Raw genomic sequence first — 20,784 nt, 5'->3', positions numbered from 1 at the left:
AAGGGTAAGGATGAGGACTCTGGTTTTTGACTTCTTAGATCTCATGCTAGTCTCCTTTTCTTGGCTGCCTGCCAGCCTCTTTTTTTGTCCTCAGGTGGACTCTGCCTTCTCCCATTGGAAGATTTTTGTTTAAGGATTGTCTCAACTGAAATATTCTTCCCACTGGGGCAATCTGTGGGATTTTTTTTTCAAAACTGGCCACAGCAGTATTTCTTGTCCCACATGCTCTTCTAGAACTTTGCTGTCCCCCATAAAGAGATGGGAGTCTATTTCTTCTTCCCTTGACGTGGAGTGGAATTTTTTCGACTGCCTCAGCAAGTGGAAAAATAGTAGAAGTGATGTTGAGTGACTTCTGAAGTTGAGTCAGAAAAGATGGTTTTGGGACTTCCTTGGTGGTCCAGTGGTTAAGAATCTGTCCTGCAATGCAAGGGACATGGGTTCAATCCCTGGTCAGGGAACTAAGATCCTACATGCCACAGGGCACCAAAGCCTGCATGTCATAATAATAGAAGTTCCCGCAATTAGAGAAGTCCCCTTGAACCACCAGTGAAGACCCAACATAGCCAAAAGAAAAATTGGTGTTGCTTTCACCTAGCTCTCTTTCTTGGGATGTTTGCCCTTGGAACCTGAGGAAGCCCAGACTGATCCATGCGGAGAGAACATTCAGAGAAGCCCATGTAGAGGGGAGCTGAGGCCACTAGCTTGCATAAACCGCCAGATAAGTGAGTAATTAAACTTTTAGATGATTCCAGGCCTCAAGCCTTTAAGTCTTCCAATTGAGGCCCCAGACACTGGTGTAGAAACAAGCCATCCCATAATGCCTTGTCTGAATTCCTGACACAGGGAACTTGTGATCATAAAATAAATGCCAATAAGACTGGGGGGAATTTGATACATACCCACACTTAAGTAGAATACCTCCTCTCTCCACTTGGCTAGCTTCTCCTGAACCTCCAGCTCTCATCTGAAATGCTTCCCTGGACAGGACTAGGTTAGATCACTCGTTGTGATGTCCCATAGCATCCTCTATTTCCTCTTTTGGGGCACTAACCACACTTGCCATGATTTTTTTCAGTATCTACTTTCACTATATTGTGAACCCTATGAAGGCCAGGACCATGCCTGTCGGCACAGTCTCCAGCAGGTAGCCTGGGGGATACCCTTCCACGGGATGCTCTCAGTAAGTACTTACTGAGTGAATGAATGGATAATTTGCCCCACAGTGCCTGACACACTCTGGAGCAGCAAAGGTGGGCCCAACCTAGAGGGATAGGGAATTACTTTTGGCAACATTCCTGTTTGGGGCACTGCCTTGTCACCAGAGTAGTCTTGACTTACTACGCCAATCCTTTACTGTTGCCAGTGCTGTTCAGTAACAAAAGTACGTTTCAAGAAATTTCCTAGGCTTTTACTTCCACTTCAGATGAAGAAAGTGGGAAAAATACCACTCCCAACTCAATAAGGAGAAAAAGGCAAGTAGTCTGCAATGTCATGATTTTTCTTCAACCCATCGGAGAAGAATGAAGTCAACTGAATTCCAAAGAGTGAGAATCTTCTCAAAGGTGAGATGGGATACACACACGTCACCTTCATTAAACACAAGAGAAAGTGGCGGCTGCCAGAGAAGCTGGTGAGAAGAAATTAGCTAAAATTTTGACAAATTTCTAAAAACCATGCATGGGCTAGCATATCAGTGTGGTATGGACTGGGGCTCTGACACAAGAGGAGTTTTCACTCCAAGTTCTCTTCCACAGGCCTCCAGTGGCGGCTCACTAGAAAGACTGAAAGCAGAGCAGGAGACCAGAGAACACCCACATGGAATAGGTGTGCAGCAGGTTACTGGCTCCTGCTGAAGGATGCAAGTGAAAGTCGCACAGTCGCGTCTGACTCTTTGTGATCCCGTGGGCTGTAGCCCACCAGGTCCTCTGTTCATGGAATTCCCCAGACAAGAGTACTGGAATGTGTTGCCCTATCCTTCTCCAGGGGACCTTCCCAACCCAGGGATTGAACCTGGGTCTCCTGCATTGCAGGCAGATTCTTTACCAACGGAGCTACTACAAAGTCCCTTACAGTTTTCCAGATGCTTCCTTCTTTTCAACAAAGCAAAATTTTAAGCCTTTGGGGGAGGGGAAGCAGACCCTCACACCTGGGTTCCTCCCAGCAAAGATCTATTGTTTCTGCAGGAGGAATAGCAGCAACACCCTTTTGCTTGGACTGGTGGGTGTGTAGAGAACACTCTCACTCCAAGACACAAGCAAGGCTCCACTGCAGGCAGGGGGTGAGTAGAAGCAGAAACCCTCCACCTTTCGCAAAGGGGCTGGAAACTTGTTCAGGCTCACAACCCTACAGCAATACCAATCTGAGATCTGGTATAGGTCTGGGAACATTATAGACCAACCAAAAACTCCAGGTGGAATTTGGTGCCACAAGGAGGAGGGGCAGGGATGCTGAGAAGGCTCCTGCCTGAGGCCCAGATGCATAGATCCTGCCTAAGACTGAGGCTGGGTCAGGACAATGGAGAAACCCACCTTAGGTCTTACCATCGTGACCTGCATATCATCATGTAAGAGGCAACCACAGGCTGCCCCAAGGAGAGCAGGGAGAGCATGGAGAAGAACCCCTGCTGGGTTGCAGGGGTGCAGGGGTGGCTGAAAGCTGAGGGGACAACGGACAAAAGCTGGGGACATCCACTGTCAGTAGACCTAACAATAAGAAAAGGTAATGGAAGTTCTTCCGGGAAGAAGGAATATGATACCTGAGGGAACTTGGATATGTATAAAGAACTGAGAAGTATTGAAAATGGTAAAAAAAATAATAATAATAAAATAAATAGAAAAGACACTTTCAATCTATTTAAAAAATAATTGGCTGACTAGGACATCCCTGGTGGTCCAATGGTTAAGAGCCTGCCTGCCAATGCAGGGGACACAGGTTCAATCCCTGGTCCAGGAAGATCCCGCATACTGTGGGGCAACTAAACCTGTGCACCACAACTGCTGGAGCCTGCATTCTAGAGCCTGAGTGCTGCAACTGCTGAAGCCTGCGTGCCCTAGAGCCTGTGCCCTTCAACAAGAGAAACTACTGCAATAAGAAGCCCGCACACCACAACCAGAGAAAGCCCAAACACAGCAACAAAGACCCACCACAAAAATAAAAAGAAATAAAAAATTTAAAAATAGCTTATTTAAAAAAAGGAATTGTCCAACTAAACCAAAATAGGCAATAATGTATTGCATGGCATTTATAACATATTTAAAAGTAAAATGCATGATGATAATAGTATAAAATGTGCTCAGAAGGAACTGGAAGTTTACTGCTGTAAACTTACTGCATACGTTTATTGTTGCAAACACTGTATCAGAGAAATGGTAGAATATTATCTGAAGGTAAACTGTGACAAGAGCTTCCCTGGTGGTTCAGCTGGTAAAGAATCCGCCTGCAATGCAGGAGACCCAGGTTCGATCCCTGGGTGGGGAAGGTCCCCTGGAAAAGGGAATGGCTACCCACTCCAGTATTCTTACCTGGGAAATCCCATGGAAAGAGGAACCTGATTGGCTAGAGTCCATGGCTAAACCACCAGCAGAGAAGTCCCTCTACTTTGTACTTGAGCTTCCCTGGTGGCTCAGATGGTAAAAGAATATGCCTGCAATGCAGGAAACCTGGGTTTGATCCCTGGGTTTGGAAGATCACTTGAAGAAGGGAATGGCAACCCATTCCAGTGTTCTTGCCTGGAGAATTCCCTGGACAGAGAAGCCCGGCAGGCTACAGGCAGTCCATGGGATCGCTAAGAGTTGGACATGACTGAAGTGACTGAGCATGCACTAAATTGTTATTTTTCTTATTGCATTAATGTGAAATTATTTTCATATGGATTAAAAATTATGCTCCAGAGACTATGGATTGAAATAGTATATAATGGTCTAATATCCTACATCTGGATTTCCTAATGATATTTATTTTGCAAAAATTATGCAGGGTAGCATTATTGGGGTTCTAACACAGGGAGAGTTGGGTAGAGAAAGAAAGAATCGAGATAATAAAGGCAATTAAGAAGAAGTATTTGTCAGTAGCCACTAACAGTCTCCAAGGGACTATTTACATAGTAACCTCAAACTACCCCTCCACAGGTCCTGGGGCACAAAGCTGTGGTTTTTAGATTCAGTATCTTAGGCTCATTAGAATGTCAACTCCATTAAGGGAGGATTTTTATTCATCTTATTCTCTCTGTATTCCTTGTATGTGGTTAAAAACTCAGGCTGAGAGCTGGAAAACCTTATGCATTTAATCCTATACCCTCCATCACTCTCACAGAGGATCTCTAGGATGCTAAAAGCTGGAAGGACCTTAAATACCAACCAATGCTATTAGAGGAGAAGGCAATGGCACCCCACTCCAGTACTTTTGCCTAGAAAATCCTATGGACGGAGGAGCCTGGTAGGCTGCAGTCCATGGGGTCGCTAGAGTCGGACACGGCTGAGCAACTTCACTTTCACTTTTCACTTTCATGCATTGGAGAAGGAAATGGCAACCCACTCCAGTGTTCTTGCCTGGAGAATCCCAGGGACGGGGGAGCCTGGTGGGCTGCCGTCTCAGGGGTCGCACAGAGTCGGACACGATTGAAGCAACTTAGCAGCAGCAGCAGTGGTATTAGAACTATCTGCAATAATGGAAATAATCTGTATTTATGCTGTCCAATATGATAACCACTATTCACAATTGTCTATTGAGCACTTGAAATGTGGTTATTGTGATTAAGAACTGAATTTTAACTTTTAGTTTTAATTATGCTTTCCTGGTGGCTCAGATGGTAAAGAATCTGCCTGCAATGCAGCAGACCCAAGTTCAATTCCTGGGTCAGGAAGATCCCCTGGAGAAAGGCATGGCAACCCAATCCAGTATTCTTCCCTGGAGAATCCCATGGACAGAGGAGCCTGGTGGCCTACAGTCCACAGGGTCACAAAGAGTCAGACATGACTGAGCAACTAACACTACTACTACGATTAACTTAGATAGCCATGTGGCTAGTGGCTACCATATTGACATCATGGATCTAGACTAATTCACTATTCTCTGCACAGAGGACATGAATGACTTGAGTAAGATCACACCATGAATAGATGGACATTTTGATGGGATTTGATGAGCATTAAAGATGAAGTGTAGTGAACTTAGAAGCAGGCCGAATTTGGCCTCTAGTACCTAGACAGCATATTAAAAAGCAGAGTCATTACTTTACCAACAAAGGTCCGTCTAGTCAAGGCTATGGTTTTTCCAGTGGTCATGTATGGATGTGAGAGTTGGACTATAAAGAAAGCTGAGCACTGAAGAATTGATGCTTTTGAACTGTGGTGTTGGAGAAGACTCTTGAGAGTCCCTTGGACTGCAAGGAGACCCAACCAGTCCATCTTAAAGGAAATCAGTCCTGAATATTCATTGGAAGGATTGATGCTGAAGCTGAAACTCCAATACTTTGGCCACCTGATGCGAAGAACTGACTCATTTGAAAAAATCATGCTGGGAAAGATTGAGGGCAGGAGGAGAAGGGGACGACAGAAGATGAGATGGTTGGATGGCATCACCGACGCAATGGACGTGAATTAGAGTAAACTCTGGGAGTCGGTGATAGAGAAGCCTGGAGTGCTGCAGTCCATGGGATCGCAAAGAGCTGGACTCGACTGAGCGACTGAACTGAACTGGTTCAGCCACAAAACTAGGAAACTTGGTTAACTTCTCTGGGTCTCACATGTCTTCTATAAAAGGAGACATTTACTTTATGGCTTACTTGATCTAAAATCCCTTCTGATTCTTGTGAAAGGTTCTGATCGCATAATTTGTGCGCCCTCTCTGTGCACAGCGCCACCTAGTGGTAGACTGTGAACTCCACGTTTCCTCCTCCTGGATCAAGTTCCTGGACAAGGAAAATGGAAGCGGTGGCTCAGACAGTAAAGCGTCTGACTACAACGAGGGAGACCCGGTTTCGATTAGGGAAGATCCCCTGGAGAAGGAAATGGCAACCTACTCCAGTACTCTTGCCTGGAAAATCCCATGGACAGAGGAGTCTACAGCTCTCTGTTTGGACAGAGGCTACAGTCCATGGGGTCGCAAAGAGTGGGACATGACTGAGCGACTTCACGTTCACTGTGAGCTGATCACCCTCTTGCTGTGAGTGACTTTGCCATCAGAGCACACTTCTCTCTACGCTCCTCATGTAGGTGTGGGCAGCTATTCAGTGCTGACACTTTCAGATGCCCCAGGGCTTTTGCTGACCACTTCTCACCCACTGCATCCCCAAGACCAAGGCTTTGTGACTCCCTTTGGTGGAGCCATACCTAACTTACTTGCCAAAAGTCTCCTGCCCCTGTGTCTGGTCCATGACATGGCAGCCACCTCCTCTGATCAGCCTATGGTTTGATTTTTTTTTTTTTTCCTTTTTCTCCAACACAGCTCAGCTGTGGCAGAAGAAGACTGAATAGGTGGAAAGCCACCAGCCCCTTAACATACATCTGGGGATAGTGCCACAAAGACTCTCAGGGCCTCTGTCCCCATGGCCCTAACAGCTCTGTGACCTTGGACAAGTTATTTAATTTATCTGACCCTTAGTTTGCATAGTGGAAATAAAAATACCTATCTCTCAGGTAGTTCTGAGAAACAGTATATGCTGAGTGCTTAATAAGCAATCAATAAACGGTACTGTGTTACAATCACAGTAATAAAACACACCTTCTGTTAGCTCAGCGCTGATCTCTGAATTCTAGGGGATGCAGAAGGGCTGTAAGAGATGCAATCCCAGTTGGCTTCTGCGCTGGGGTAAACAGTAGGCTACCACACAGGAACAAGAGCAGATGGTTGGAGACAGGGTATAATTAAGTGCAGAATGGTAGGGCATGACCTGTGAGTGCTGCAGGAGCACAGTGCCCAGAAAGACGATAATCATCCTCATGTCTACACAACACTTCAGTGTTTACACTGCTTTTTAACATCTATAATTTGACTTGTAACAACCATGAGGTAGATAGTAATGTTATCATCTGTGTTTTTTAGAGGGAACTGAGGCTCTCAGGGGCAAAATGGCATGCCCACAGTCACACTAGGAAGTGGCAATGGGGAGACTAGAGACATCCTAACTCATAGGCAGCCTTCTTTTCCCTCTCTGGAAATTTTTCTAGATGAATCTAAACTTGAGATGGGTCTTGAAAGGTGAAAAGCGTTGGAGAAGTAATGGAGGCTGTTCAAGCAGTGACACCCAGAGGGACGCAATGGAAGAGGGTGGGAAATTGGACCAGGTGACCACGGAGATCATTCAGGGTAGGCAAAATGCCTTGATTCTACACACTTAGGATTCCTAACCCAGCCTGGTGGGGAGGAAAAGGCTGGGGAGGGCTTCCTGGAGACAGTGACGTTCAGGCTAAGATCTGAATGACAGTCAGGAGTTGGCCAGAGTTCCCAGGCGAAAGAAATGTCATGGACACGTTTGGGGAAACGAAAAGTGTTTCAATCAGACAGGAGCAGAGTGTGGTTGAAAGTAAGGCTATGCACACAGGGCAGAGTCTTATATTCCTCATTAAGATCTTGGACTTTATTTCAAGTCTCTGGGGACTCAATGGGATGCTTACCCAGGCGATTTGAGTTTTAGGCTAATCATTGTGATTACAACATGCAGACTGAATGGCAAGGGCCTAACCGGAGGCAGAGGAGGCTGATGCAGCAACCTAGGCAAAGTAGGAGAGCTGCCTGGAGGAGGGAGCATAGCAGGGACTGGGAGACTTGGCATATCTGGGGGACAGGTAAAGAGATAAAATGGACTGGAGTTGGTGATTGATTGGAAACTGGGGGTAGTGGTACAGGGCAGATAGAAAGAGAGGAGGAGTTGAAGAGACTTCTGGTTTCTGGTTGGAACAACTAACTGGGTGGCTGTATCAGTCCCTAGGCTAGGAAAGGTGAGAGAGAAGCAGTCCCTAATGGGAAAGTGAAGGAGTAAGGCTTTGAAGTGGGGAGAGAATTCAGCAGCTGATGGGGAATAGGAGCCAAGTACTCAGTGGAAGAAAGCAGAATTTCTTCATCCAACACATTATGAGTCTACTATATCAGACACTAGGAGTACAGCAGTGAATCAAACAGACCAGGTCCTGATCTTGTGGAGTTTATATTCTCTTGGATGGATACAGACAAGCAAAGAAATAAGTACAGAAATATGTCAGGAGGCAGTAGGTACTATGATGACACCTGAGCATGTGTAAGGGGATGTGGATGGTGACTGAAGTCATGAAATTAAAAGACTCTTGCTCCTTGGAAGAAAAACTATGACAAACCCAGACAGTGTATTAAAAAGGAGAGACATTACTTTGCCGACAAATGTCCGTTTAGTCAAAGCTATGGTTTTTCCAGTAGTCATATATGGATGTGAGAGTTGGACCACAAAGAAGGCTGAGCACTGAAAAATTGATGCTTTTGAACTGTGGTGTTGGAGAAGACTCTTGAGAGTCCCTTGGACTGCAAGGAGATCAAACCAGTCAATCTTAAAGGAAATCAGTCCTAAATATTCATTGGAAGCTGAAGCTCCAATACTCTGGCCACCTGATGTGAAGATCCAACTCATTGGAAAAGACCCTGATGCTGGGAAAGATTAAGGGCAGGAGAAGGGGGTGACAGAGAATGAGATGATTGGATGGCATCATCGACTCAATGGGCATGAGTTTGAGCAAGCTCCAGGAGACGGCGAAGGACAAGGAAGCCTGGCGTGCTGCAGTCCATAGGGTCGCAAAGAGTGACTGAAGGGGATGTGGGCTCTGCATGGGGTGAACAAGGATGGTGGCTCTGATTTTTAGCCCCAGACCTGAATGAACAATTTGGAGGGACACCTTTAGAAAGAAGGACAAGGCTTTAAGAATTTCTCTAAATGCTGTGGCTACTTCAGACATTATAGGGGTGAGGTCAGAAGTGGAGGCTAGATACCCTGTAAGAAGTTTGGATTTTACCATAAAACCATTCCCTTCCTCTACCCTGAAAGGTAAAATTCCCTAAGATCCTTTTCAAGCCCATGCTTCTAAAGACTTGAACTGGCTTTGCTGTCTTCCTGCTCTGCTACCTCTCAGCTGCATAACCTTGGGCATGTCACTTACCTTCTCTGAGCCTCAGCTTTCTATCTGTAAAATGGGTATACTGATAGAGTTGTTATGAGGACCGAATGAAGTTATGCATAGTGCCTAGCACAGAACAGATTGCTCAGTAAAGTTAAAGTTTTGTATTCTCTTCCACAGAGGGAAAAGATACAGGATTAAAGATACAGGATGAGAAAACTGGCATGACTGAGGTGTGGAAATTGATAAATTCTAACACTGAATTCTCATAGCTACCACTGCTGGCAGGAGAAGTCCTCCTTCAGTGTCCTTGGGGGATTGGTTCCAGGACCTCCTGCCAATACCAAAATGTGTGGATGCTGAAGTCCTTCATACCTGTAAAATAGCATGCTGTGTGCTTAACTGCTCAGTCGTGTCCGACTCTCTGCGACTCCATGGACTGCAGCCCACCAGGCTCCTCTGTCCACAGGGATTCTCCAGGCAAGAATATGGAGTGGGCTGTCATACCCTCCTCCAGGGGATCTTCCCAACCCAGGGATCAAACCCAGGTCTCATGCATTGCAGGCAGATTCTTTACCTTCTGAGCCACCAGGAAAGCCCAAGAATACTGGAGTGAGTTGCCTATCCCTTTTCCAGCGGATCTTCCCGACCCAGGAATCAAACTGGGGTCTCCGGCATTGCAGGCGGATTCTTACAAAGAGAAGCCTGCGAGCTGCAACTAGAGAAAAGCCCACATGCTGGAACAAAGACCCAGCGTAGCCCAAAATATCAATCAATCTCTAGGTTACTTATAATACCTGATTCAATGTAAATGTTGCATAAATAGTTGTCAATAACATTGTAAATACAATGTAAATCATTGCCTGCTGCTGCTGCTGCTAAGTCACTTCAGTCCTGTCTGACTCTGTGCGACCCCATAGACGGCAGCCCACCAGGCTCCCCCATCCCTGGGATTCTCCAGGCATGAACACTGGAGTGGGTTGCCATTTCCTTCTCCAATGCATGAAAGTGAAAAGTGAAAGTGAAGTCGCTCAGTCATGTCCAACTCTTGGCGACCCCATGGACTGCAGCCTACCAGGCTCCTCCGTCCATGGGATTTTCCAGGCAAGAGTACTAGACTGGGGTGCCATAATCATTGCCAGTGCTCAACAAATTCAAGTTTTGCTTTTTGGAATTTTCTGGAAATGTCTTTTTCTGAATATTTTCTATCTGCAGTTAGTTGAATCCACGGATATGGAGAGCAAACTATAGAGTTACCTTTTCTCTCCCATTTTCTCCCTCATCCCTGCCCCCAGCTTCTGACCTGGACATATTTGTGTTTCCAAGCAGGTCATCGAAGAAAGGCTGATAACAATCTTCCTGGTGGCAGTCTAGAAGTTTCCATCTTGAAGCTGCCTTCTGCTTCCCTCTCCAATGGACTGCTTTCCTTTCACCAGAGGAAGAGAGGAGAGAGAGGGGACAGAGTGTGGTGGAAATGACTCCACTAAGAGCTTACAGGATTTCTACATGAGTCCCCATCCTGCACCTCCCTGCCCAGGCGTCTCTGCTGGGTGGGTTGAAAGGTGGCTCTGGCCCTTAGCAGGTGTGGCAATGCTGAGCCTCTAAAGACCACTGAACCAGGATAGGGTGGGGGTGGGAGGGTGAGCAGTGGAGGAGATCTCTCTGTGCTAATGACTCAGATTCCAGCCAGAGTTTGGCCTCTACAGGCAAAGAATAAAGAGCTCATGGAAAGAAGGGACCTTGGGTAGGGGAGGGTAGAAAGGGGCCTGGGTAAGCTGAACAGGATGACTTTGGCTGAGTCATTCTGAAATCAGCCATACCCTTGAAGTCAGGCTACACTCAGTAACCTTCAATGGTTCCCCCACTACCATGAGATAAAGTCCCAAAGGCTTAACCCTGACCTGACCAAGAGTCTCCACTGGGTCTGCTATTCCACTTCACCCCTTCCCCATGCTCCCAGAAATGCAGCCTCCTCCAAGGTTTCTGCTTCTAGTAGGCAAGACCTTTCTTTCTTCCTTCCTTTCTTTTTTGATGTCTTTCTCCCCTAGCTTTGAGGGGTTCCCAGGTTGCTCGGTAAAAAGAATCCGCCTGCCAATGCAGAAGCCACCGGAGACTCGGGTTCGATCCCTGGGTCAGGAAGATCCCATGGAGGAGGAAATGGCAACCTGCTTCAGTATTCTTGCCCGGAAAATCCCAAACTCCAGACTTTAATCAGATTTCACCAATTTTCTTTTTCTGTTCCAGAATCCCAGCCAGGACACCACCCTGCATTTAGTTCCCCTGTCTCCTGAGTCTGCTCTGGCCGGCGACAACTTACTAGTCTTTCCTTATTCCTATGACCTTGAAAACCTTGAGGAACACTGGTTAGGTATTTTGCAGAATGTCCCTTAATTTGGACTTACTTGCTATTTGCCTCATGACTAGACTGAGGTTATGGGTTCTGGAGAACAAATAGCCACAGAGATGAAGAGCCCTTCTCATCACACCCTATCATGGGTCACATGCTACCCACAGGGCTTATTACTGGTTATGTTACCTTCCACCGCTTGCTGATTCTACCACTCCCACTCCATAACCACCACCCCTGCCCCCACACCTTTCCACAGTCTGTTCTTTAGCAAGTCACTAGATCAGCTGACACTCAAGGGTTAGGGAATGGGATTAAATTCTGCCTCCTGGAGGGGGAAGCATCTACATTAACTATTTGGGATTCTTCTTTAAAGAAGATTTGTCTCTTCTCCCCCATTTATTTACTTATTTATTCAGTTATTTATTTTTATTAACAGGGACTCATGTAATATTTATTTGACACTTTGGGTTATAATCCAACACTACGTTATTTCTTCTGTAGCTCAAATTGTCCCAGCTTTGCCCATCGCTTGCTCTTTCAGGTTATCGGGTTTTGGTTTTTTAATCCTTTCTTACTTTCTGGCACTGCAAGACGTTCTGAGCTCATCTTGTCTATTCTCTGGAAATTGGAAATTTTTAGTCACTCAGTCCTGAGACCCCATGGACTTTAGCCTGCCAGGCTCCTCTATCCATGGAATTTTCCAGGCAAGAATACTGGAGTGGATTGCCATGTCCTTCTCCAGGGGATCATCTTCTCGACACAGAGATTGAACTCTGGTTTTCCCGCACTGCGGGCAGGTTCTTTACCATCTGAGCCACCAGAGAAGCCTTTTCTTTTCTCTACCCACCATAAAATCATCTACTTCTCCAAAGATCCCTGGTTTCTTCTTTTGAAGATGATTTTTAGAAGCCAAAATCTGGACACTGGATCATTGCTCATTGCTACTGGGAAGAAAACTTACATTTTTAAATTGTGAAATATATCATATACAGAGGAGTACACCAAACATATAAGTATGGTTTAGAGAATAATTACAAGCTGAATATAATAAAATCTCTTTTAAGCATTAATTATACCCATTCCTGTGTATCTTCCTCCTGAAAACTTCTCTGACCTGCAAGGCCAGGATGAGGCACCCCTAACATGAGAAACCATAGCACCTGGTGGTTATTCCTATCCTAATTCTATATTAATACATGTCGATAGCAAACAAGTCGAAGATGCAAGTGTTTAAAGAAGAAATCAAGTCAGCATTATTCTATCATCCAAGGGAAGATGTCTAACTACCAAAAGTGGTCCAAGAATATAATAGGTTCCCCCTAGATTTGTGCTGTACTCACTAGCCACGTGGGGCCACTGAGCAAGTGAAATGTGGCTGATCTGAACTGGGATGGTTTAGTACAGAAAAAGAATGTATAATATCTCAGTAACTGTTTTTCTTTTGATTTCTAACTAAAATGATAATATTTTGGATGTGTTGAGCTAAATAAAAAAACTATTAAAATTAATTTCACCTGTACATATGATAAAACGTATACATTTAAAATTAATTAATTTTATGATATGCAGATTAATAATGGGGAACTTCCCTGGTGGTGCCCTGGGTAAGATCCCGTCTTGCCAGGGCAGGGGACATAGGTTTGATTGTGGTCTGGGGAAAATACGCATGCTGAGGAGCAACTAAGACCACACCCACAGCTACTGAAGCCCGTGTGCTGCAGCTACTGAAGCCTGAGCCCCCTAGAGCCCGGTGGTCAGTAACAAGAAAAGGCACCACAGTGAGAATCCCGAGTACCAAAGGAAGAGTAGCCCCTGCTCGCCGCAACAAGAGAAAGTCCGCTGCAACTAGAGAAACCCCCGCGCAAAGCAACAAAGACCCAGCACAGCCAAAATAATAAATAATAAAAATACATACACAAAATTGTTTAAAAATTAATAATCTGGATTTAAATATTCCAAGAAAACAAAAATGCTTAATTTCACCTGTTTCTTTTTTTTCCCCCTTTTGGTAGTTACCAGAAAAATGTAAATTATACATGTGGCTTGCTTTATATTTCCAATGGATGGGGTATTATGTAAAGCAGGGGTCCCCAGCCCTTGGGTCACAGAAAAATGATTGAATTACTGCCTAAACCATCCCTCTCACCTCTGCATTCCTGTCTGTGGAAAAATTGTCTTCCACAAAATTGGTCCCCAGTACTAAGAAGGTGGGAGCCGCAGCTCTGAATAATGAACTCCTGAGGACTAGATGTTTTACAGCACTGAGTGGATTTTGGTGGAGTGCTGGAGATAACAGTGGAGACTAGATAAGATGGTTCTTAAGATTTTAGCCTTGAGAGTTTATGTCTCTGCCTTTTCTCCCACTCTTTGCCTCTGTCTACACTCTGCTTATTTCCCAAACATGCTCACATGGTCTATGTCTTCCATTTTTATTCTTTTGCCTTATGGCTTCTTATCTCTGAGGTTTTGTTTATTCAGTGCACTCCACCTTGAATGTCCTCTCTCCTATATTTTCTGTCAAAATCCTACCCAACCTGAAAAGCAGCTGACATGCCACTTCACCCACAAAGCCTTTTTTGGCCCCCACAGTGAAAAGTAAATCCCTGAACATCTCCATCACTACTCACCGACCCTTCAGCACATTTCTCTAACTCCTCTCCCCTTGCTGTTTTTGTTGTTCAGTCACCAAATCATGTCCGACTCTTTGCGGACACAATTTGGACCCATGGACTGCAGCATGCCAAGCTTCCCTGTCCTTCATTATCTCCTAGAGTTTGCCCAAATTCAGGTCCATTGAGTCGGTGATGCTATCTAACCATCTCATCCTCTGCCACCTTCTTTTCCTTTTGCCCTCAATCTTTACCAGCATCAGAGTCTTTTCCAATGAGTCCACTCTTTGCATCACGTGGCCCAAGTATTAGAGCTTCAGCTTCAGCATCAGTCCTTCCAATGAATGTTCAAGGTTGATCTCCTTTAGGATTGACTGGGTTTGATCTCCCTGTGGTCCAAGGGACTATCAAGGGTCTTCTCCAGCACCACAAGTTAAAAGCATTAATTCACTGGTCCTCAACCTTCTTTATGTTTCAGCTTTCATGTCCATACATGACTACTGGAAAAACCATAGCTTTGACTATGCAGACCTTTGTCGGCAAACTTCTCCCCCTGACTAAATTGGAAATGCCTGGAGGGCAAAGGTGCATGGCACAGAAACTTCTAAGAATTGGTGTCCAGATCCTCAAACTCTATTCACGCTCTTTGCTAAGACACATCTTCTGGAGAAGATGCTCTTTGGTCCAGGTCTGTCTTTTTCACACGCATCCTCTCTAACTTTACAACAGGCTCTAAGCCCTGGTTTTTACCCACAATCTTACCCTAGGGGTAAATACCTTCAGGGTACCAACCACAGGTGAAGAACTCTGAAGACTGGATAAAGCATTTTGCAAGTGGAGCAATTGCCAGTTCTTTGCTTTCAAAATAGAGTTGAAAGAGGTTCTGATTTTGCTGTCATTAAAAACAACTTTAAAAGAAATTTCTGGTTGCACCCCACAGCATGTGGGACCTTTAATTCCCTGACCAGGGGTCAAACTCCTGCCCTTTGCAATTGGAAGACAAAGTCTTAACCACCAGACTGCCGGGGAAATCCCCCCAAAATAACTTTTGATCATTTTTCAAAATAATCACTATGTAATTTTTTGGCTTGAAACTCTAAGAATTAAAAAAGTTACGTGACATTATTATAACAAAACTCCCTTCATTTTCATCTACTTATTTATTTGAACACGGTTTCTCAGAGCTTCTATTTATAAAAGTTAAAAATAGATATAAAATTGATGCTGAACCCAGCTTCATTCCAGTAGTAACATCCATAAATTCACAAACTAACTGAAAAAAAATCGATTTCAGTAAGAGACATATTTCCAATATTGTTTCACTCTTTGTTTAATAATTATTTTTCAAAAGATATATGTTATGTTGCTTTGATCAGTTGTGTATTAGTACAATAATAAGTGATATTTCAATCCAGAAGAAATTTTAAAACATAGAGACTTAGAGTCAAAGGAAAATTTAAATTATTTAAATTTCAAAATTTCTTAAATTGCAATCATATATATAAATTTCTATCGGAGTATGAATAAAGTAATCAATAACAGACTTTCCAGCATAAAATATATTACCTTAGGATAACATTCTGGAAAAGTAAGCAAAATGCAACTATAAGTTCAAGAAGAAAAAAAAATAATGATGTAGCATTTCTGCCTGTTAAAGTGAGCTTGTTCTGGTATTTTCTTGAAGTGAAAGATAGTATCAAACCCTGATGATGCTTACATTCAGCTGATGATGGAACAGTTTTATTTAGCAAGTGTATCCTTTTTTTTTTTTTTTTTTAAAGTTTGGGCTACCCTGGGTCTTTGTTGCTTTTGGCGGACTTTTCTAGTTGCAGCAAGCAAGGGCTACTCCTTGTTGTGCTACTTGGGCTTCTCATGGCAGTGGTTTCTCTTGTGGAGCACAGGCTTTAGGCTCTTGAGCTTCAGTAGTTGTAGCACACAGGCTTAGTTGCTCCATGGCTTGCGGAATCTTCCTGGACCAGGGATCAAACCCATGTCCCCTGCACTGGCAAGTGGATTCTTATCCACTGTGCCACCAGGGAAGTCCAAACAAGTATACATTTTGCAGTGGCTTATATTTAAGATGTTTCAGTGAACAATATTAAAATGTGCCACCTAGCCTGCATGTGGACCAGCAGATCCATTCTCCAACCTATCTCTCCCGTCTTCTCTCCCCTGGATGGCTGACTTGGTTGGAGGACATCAAGGGCTTTGTGCCTCTAGCCTCAACTTGGATTTGGTCACTGGGAAGCCCTGGCAGGAGACAGAATGGAGGGAGGAGCGAGATTAGGATTTTTATCCCCTTTGTTCTCGCCTCTGGACATCTAGTCATTCTGGCCCTGACCCTGGATGGAAAGTCACTGCTCCTCTTAAGGCAGAAAAATTGCCCTTTAGACCTTAGGTGGTAACACCCTAGCTGCTGCTCTTCCCAGCTTCCTGCATAATCCCTGGTGATTTCCCTACCCCTTGACCGCACCTTCTAAATTAGCTCCTTTGTACATATGACCTGCTTGAATTATCTTAATTTGAGTGTGTTATTTGTTTCCTGTTGGAATCCTCACAAATGCAGTTTTAAAAAAATACTTTAAGTTGGCACGAGAGCAAAAAGTCTGAAGACCACTGATTCAGACTGCTGCAGGAAGGGGGACCACTTCCGGGGACTGCTTCCAGGGCCCGAGAGTGGGCTCTTGTCTAACACTTGGAAATGACTTGTTCAAGGAAATACACATGCTGACAAATCCAGAGGCTTGTACTGGGAAAGGTGCCCAGGTGGAGAGCAGCAGGGTAGTGAAGTGAAAGTCACTCAGTTGTGTCCGATTCTTTGCAACCCCATGGACTATAGCCTTCCAGGCTCCTCTGTCCAAGGAATTCTCCAGGCAATTCTACTGGAGTGAGTAGCTGTTCCCTTCTCTGGGGATGGTCTCTAGCATTGCAGGCAGATTCTTTACCACCTGAGCCATCAGAGAAGCCCAAGAATACGGGAGGGGATAGCCTGTCCTTTCTCCAGGGGATCTTCCTGACCCAGAAATCAAACTGGGGTCTCCTGCATCACAGGCAGATTCTTTATCAGCTGAGCTACTAGGGAAAGGTGCCCAGGTGGAGAGCAGCAGGGTAAAGGAACCCGAAAGAGCTGCTCTGCCATGTGGCTCTCGGCCTCTGATTTTATGGTGATGGGATTAGTTCATTTAACTCAGGGTCCTTCTTAGTGGCACACGTGGACGGGCATGTACTGTCTCCTTTCGACCTTTCCTGAGTTCTTCTGGTTGGTGGTAGCTTGTTAGTCCCACATTTTTAAACAGGACCTCTTGTTCTAAGGTAATTCATACAAGTAGCTATATTTTGCCTGCCCAGGCCAAGTGGTTTCAGTGTTTCCTCTAACAAGACTGTAGCCTCATTTGTTCACTCAATAAACACTGATTGCATCATGCCCAGTGTTCATTTACAAAGATGAATTAGTCAGCCACCTCACGCCCATTAGGATGCTTATTATCAAAAACACAGAAAACAACTTTGCTGTACAGCAAAGATATAATTAATTCTATTAAAAAGTTAAAAAACACAGAAAACAAGTGTTGGCAAGGATGTGGAGAAATCGGGACCCTTGTGTACTGTTGGTGGGAATGTAAAATGATGCTGAAGCTGTGAAAAACAGTATGGAGCTTCCTCAAAAAGACATAGAATTACCCGACGGCCCAGCAATTCCACTTCTTGGCATAGGATCTCGAAGACACCCTCCTGTGCACACCCATGTTCACAACAGCATGATTCACAATAGCAAAAGCATAGGAGCAACCCAACTGTCTGGCACTTAAATGCATTATCAAAATGCAGTATATTCATACAATGGAATCATATTTGGCCTTAAAAAAATTCTGACCCATGCTGCAACATGAATGAACTTTGAAGATGTAATACTAAGCGAAACAAGCTAGTCACAAAAGGACAAAAAATACATGATATGTATGATTACATACATATCCATGATATGTATGAGGTACTTTAAAGGCAGAAAGTAGAATGGGGAGTTGCTGGGGGGCGTTGGAGAAGACCCTGATGCTGGGAGGGACTGGGGGCAGGAGGAGAAGGGGATGACAGAGGATGAGATGGCTGGATGGCATCATCGATTCGGTGGATGTGAGTTTGGGTAAACTCCAGCAGTTGGTGATGGACAGGGAGACCTGGCGTGCTGCGATTCATGGGGTCACAAAGAGTCGGACATGACTGAGCGACCGAACTGAACTGAACTGAACTGAGGGGAGGGCAGAAGGAGGAATTATTGTTTAATAGATATAGAGTTTCAGATTTACAGGAAGAAAAGAGTTACGGGGGTGGACGGTGGTGATGGCTGCACAACAACGTGTTTTGTGTATTTATTTGGCTGTGTCGGTGGTTAGTTGTGGTCAGTAGGCCATATCTTTGTTGCATCATGTAGGATCCTTTGTGGCGGAGCATGGATTCTCTAGTTGTGGAGTGCGGGCTCAGTAGTTATGCCTTGTTGCTCTGCAGCAAGTGGGATCTTAGTTCCCCAACTGTAACAGGAGGGAAAGGGGCAGGGCATAACTTTTGAAAGAATGACATAGCCCAAGGACACAACATAAACTGATTAGAATCAAGTGGGACCAAGATGGCAGACAAGACTAGACCTTGATCCTCAGTCAGCAAGTGAAATGACACACCCAGAGGTGCCTTGACATTTCCAAGGCACTGATAAAAGACCAAGGAGTGGGTAGTGGCCCAAATCCTGGGAATCTCCACCCCTTCCCAAAAATAGTTGGAATAGTCCTCCCATGCCTGCCTGTTAAGTCACTTTCGGTTCAGTTCAGCTGCTCAGTCGTGTCTGACTCTTTGCGACCCCATGAATAGCAGCACGCCAGGCCTCCCTGTCCATCACCAACTCCTGGAGTTCACCCAGACTCACGTCCATCGAGTCAGTGATGCCATCCAGCCATCTCATCCTCTGTCGTCCCTTCTCCTCCTGCCCCCAATCCCTCCCAGCATCAGAGTCTTTTCCAATGAGTCAACTCTTCACATGAAGTGGCCAAACTACTGGACTTTCAGCTTTACCATCATTCCTTCCAAAGAAATCCCAGGGCTGATCTCCTTCAGAATGGACCAGTTGGATCTCCTTGCAGTCCAAGGGACTCTCAAGAGTCTTCCCCAACACCACAGTTCAAAAGCATCAATTCTTCGGCGCTCAGCCTTCTTCACAGTCCAACTCTCACATCCATACGTGACCACAGGAAAAAACATAGCCTTGACTAGACGAACCTTTGTTGGCAAAGTAATGTCTCTGCTTTTGAATATGCTATCTAGGTTGGTCATAACTTTCCTTCCAAGGAGTAAGCATCTTTTAATTTCATGGTTGCAGTCATCATCTGCAGTGATTTTGGAGCCCCAAAAAATAAAGTCTGACACTGTTTCAACTGTTTCCCAACTATTTCCCATGAAGTGAGGGGACCAGATGCCATGATCTTCGTTTTCTGAATGTTGAGCTTTAAGCCAACTTTTTCACTTTCCACTTTCACTTTCATCAAGAGGCTTCTTAGTTCCTCTTCACTTTCTGCCATAAGGGTGGTGTCATCTGCATATCTGAGGTTATTGATATTTCTCCCAGCAATCTTGATTCCAGCTTGTGTTTCTTCCAGTCCAGCGTTTCTCATGATGTACTCTGCTTATAAGTTAAATAAGCAGGGTGACAGTATACAGCCTTGATGTACTCCTTTTCCTATTTGGAACCAGTCTGTTGTTCCATGTCCAGCTCTAACTGTTGCTTCCTGACCTGCTCACAGATTTCTCAAGAGGCAGGTCAGGTGGTCTGGTATTCCCATCTCTTTCAGAATTTTACACAGTTTATTGTGATCTACACAGTCAAAGGCTTTGGCATAGTCAATAAAGCAGAAATAGATGTTTTTCTGGAACTCTTTTGCTTTTTCCATGATCCAGAGGATGTTGGCAATTTGATCTCTGGTTCCTGTGCCTTTTCTAAAACCAGCTTGAACATCAGGAAGTTCACGGTTCACATATTGCTGAAGCCTGGCTTGGAGAATTTTGAGCATTACTTTACTAGCATGTGAGATGAGTGCAATTGTGCGGTAGTTTGAGCATTCTTTGGCATTGCCTTTCTTTGGGATTGGAATGAAAACTGACCTTTTCCAGTCCTGTGGCCACTGCTGAGTTTTCCAAATTTGCTGGCATACTGAGTGCAGCACTTTCACAGCATCATCTTTCAGGATTTGAAATCGCTCCACTGGAATTCCATCACCTCCACTAGCTTTGTTCATAGTGATGCTTTCTAAGGCCCACTTGACTTCACATTCCAGGATGTCTGGCTCTAGGTGAGTGATCACACCATCGTGATTATCTGGGTCGTGAAGATCTTTTTTGTACAGTTCTTCTGTGTATTCTTGCCACCTCTTCTTAATATCTTCTGCTTCTGTTAGGTCCATACCATTTCTGTGCTTTATTGATTCCATCTTTGCATGAAATGTTCCTTTGGTATCTCTAATTTTCTTGAAGAGATCTCTAGTCTTTCCCATTCTGTTGTTTTCCTCTATTTCTTTGCATTGATCGCTGAAGAAGGCTTTCTTATCTCTTCTTGCTATTCTTTGGAACTCTGCATTCAGATGCTTATATCTTTCCTTTTCTCCTTTGCTTTTCACTTCTCTTCTTTTCACAGCTATTTGTAAGACCTCCCCAGACAGCCATTTTGCTTTTTTGCATTTGTTTTCCATGGGGATGGTCTTGATCCCTG

General features: G+C 44.6%; 1 protein-coding gene across 1 annotated transcript in view; it reads left to right on the top strand.

Moving 5' to 3' along the window:
- The window catches only part of SLC9A1 (solute carrier family 9, subfamily A (NHE1, cation proton antiporter 1), member 1), a 93,322-nt gene that overhangs the window by 6,797 nt on the left and 65,741 nt on the right, over positions 1–20,784 (top strand). The window contains exons 2-3 of the mRNA XM_010830255.1: positions 5,855–5,974; positions 11,322–11,445. Coding sequence (XP_010828557.1) covers positions 5,855–5,974; positions 11,322–11,445 — 244 coding nt within the window. The remainder of the gene's footprint in view (positions 1–5,854; positions 5,975–11,321; positions 11,446–20,784) is intronic.

This window comes from Bison bison, unplaced genomic scaffold (genome assembly GCF_000754665.1).
Source record: "Bison bison bison isolate TAMUID 2011002044 unplaced genomic scaffold, Bison_UMD1.0 scf7180017864516, whole genome shotgun sequence".
In the NCBI taxonomy this organism is placed as follows: Eukaryota; Metazoa; Chordata; class Mammalia; order Artiodactyla; family Bovidae; genus Bison; species Bison bison.
This window is presented reverse-complemented; position numbering and strand designations above follow the sequence as displayed.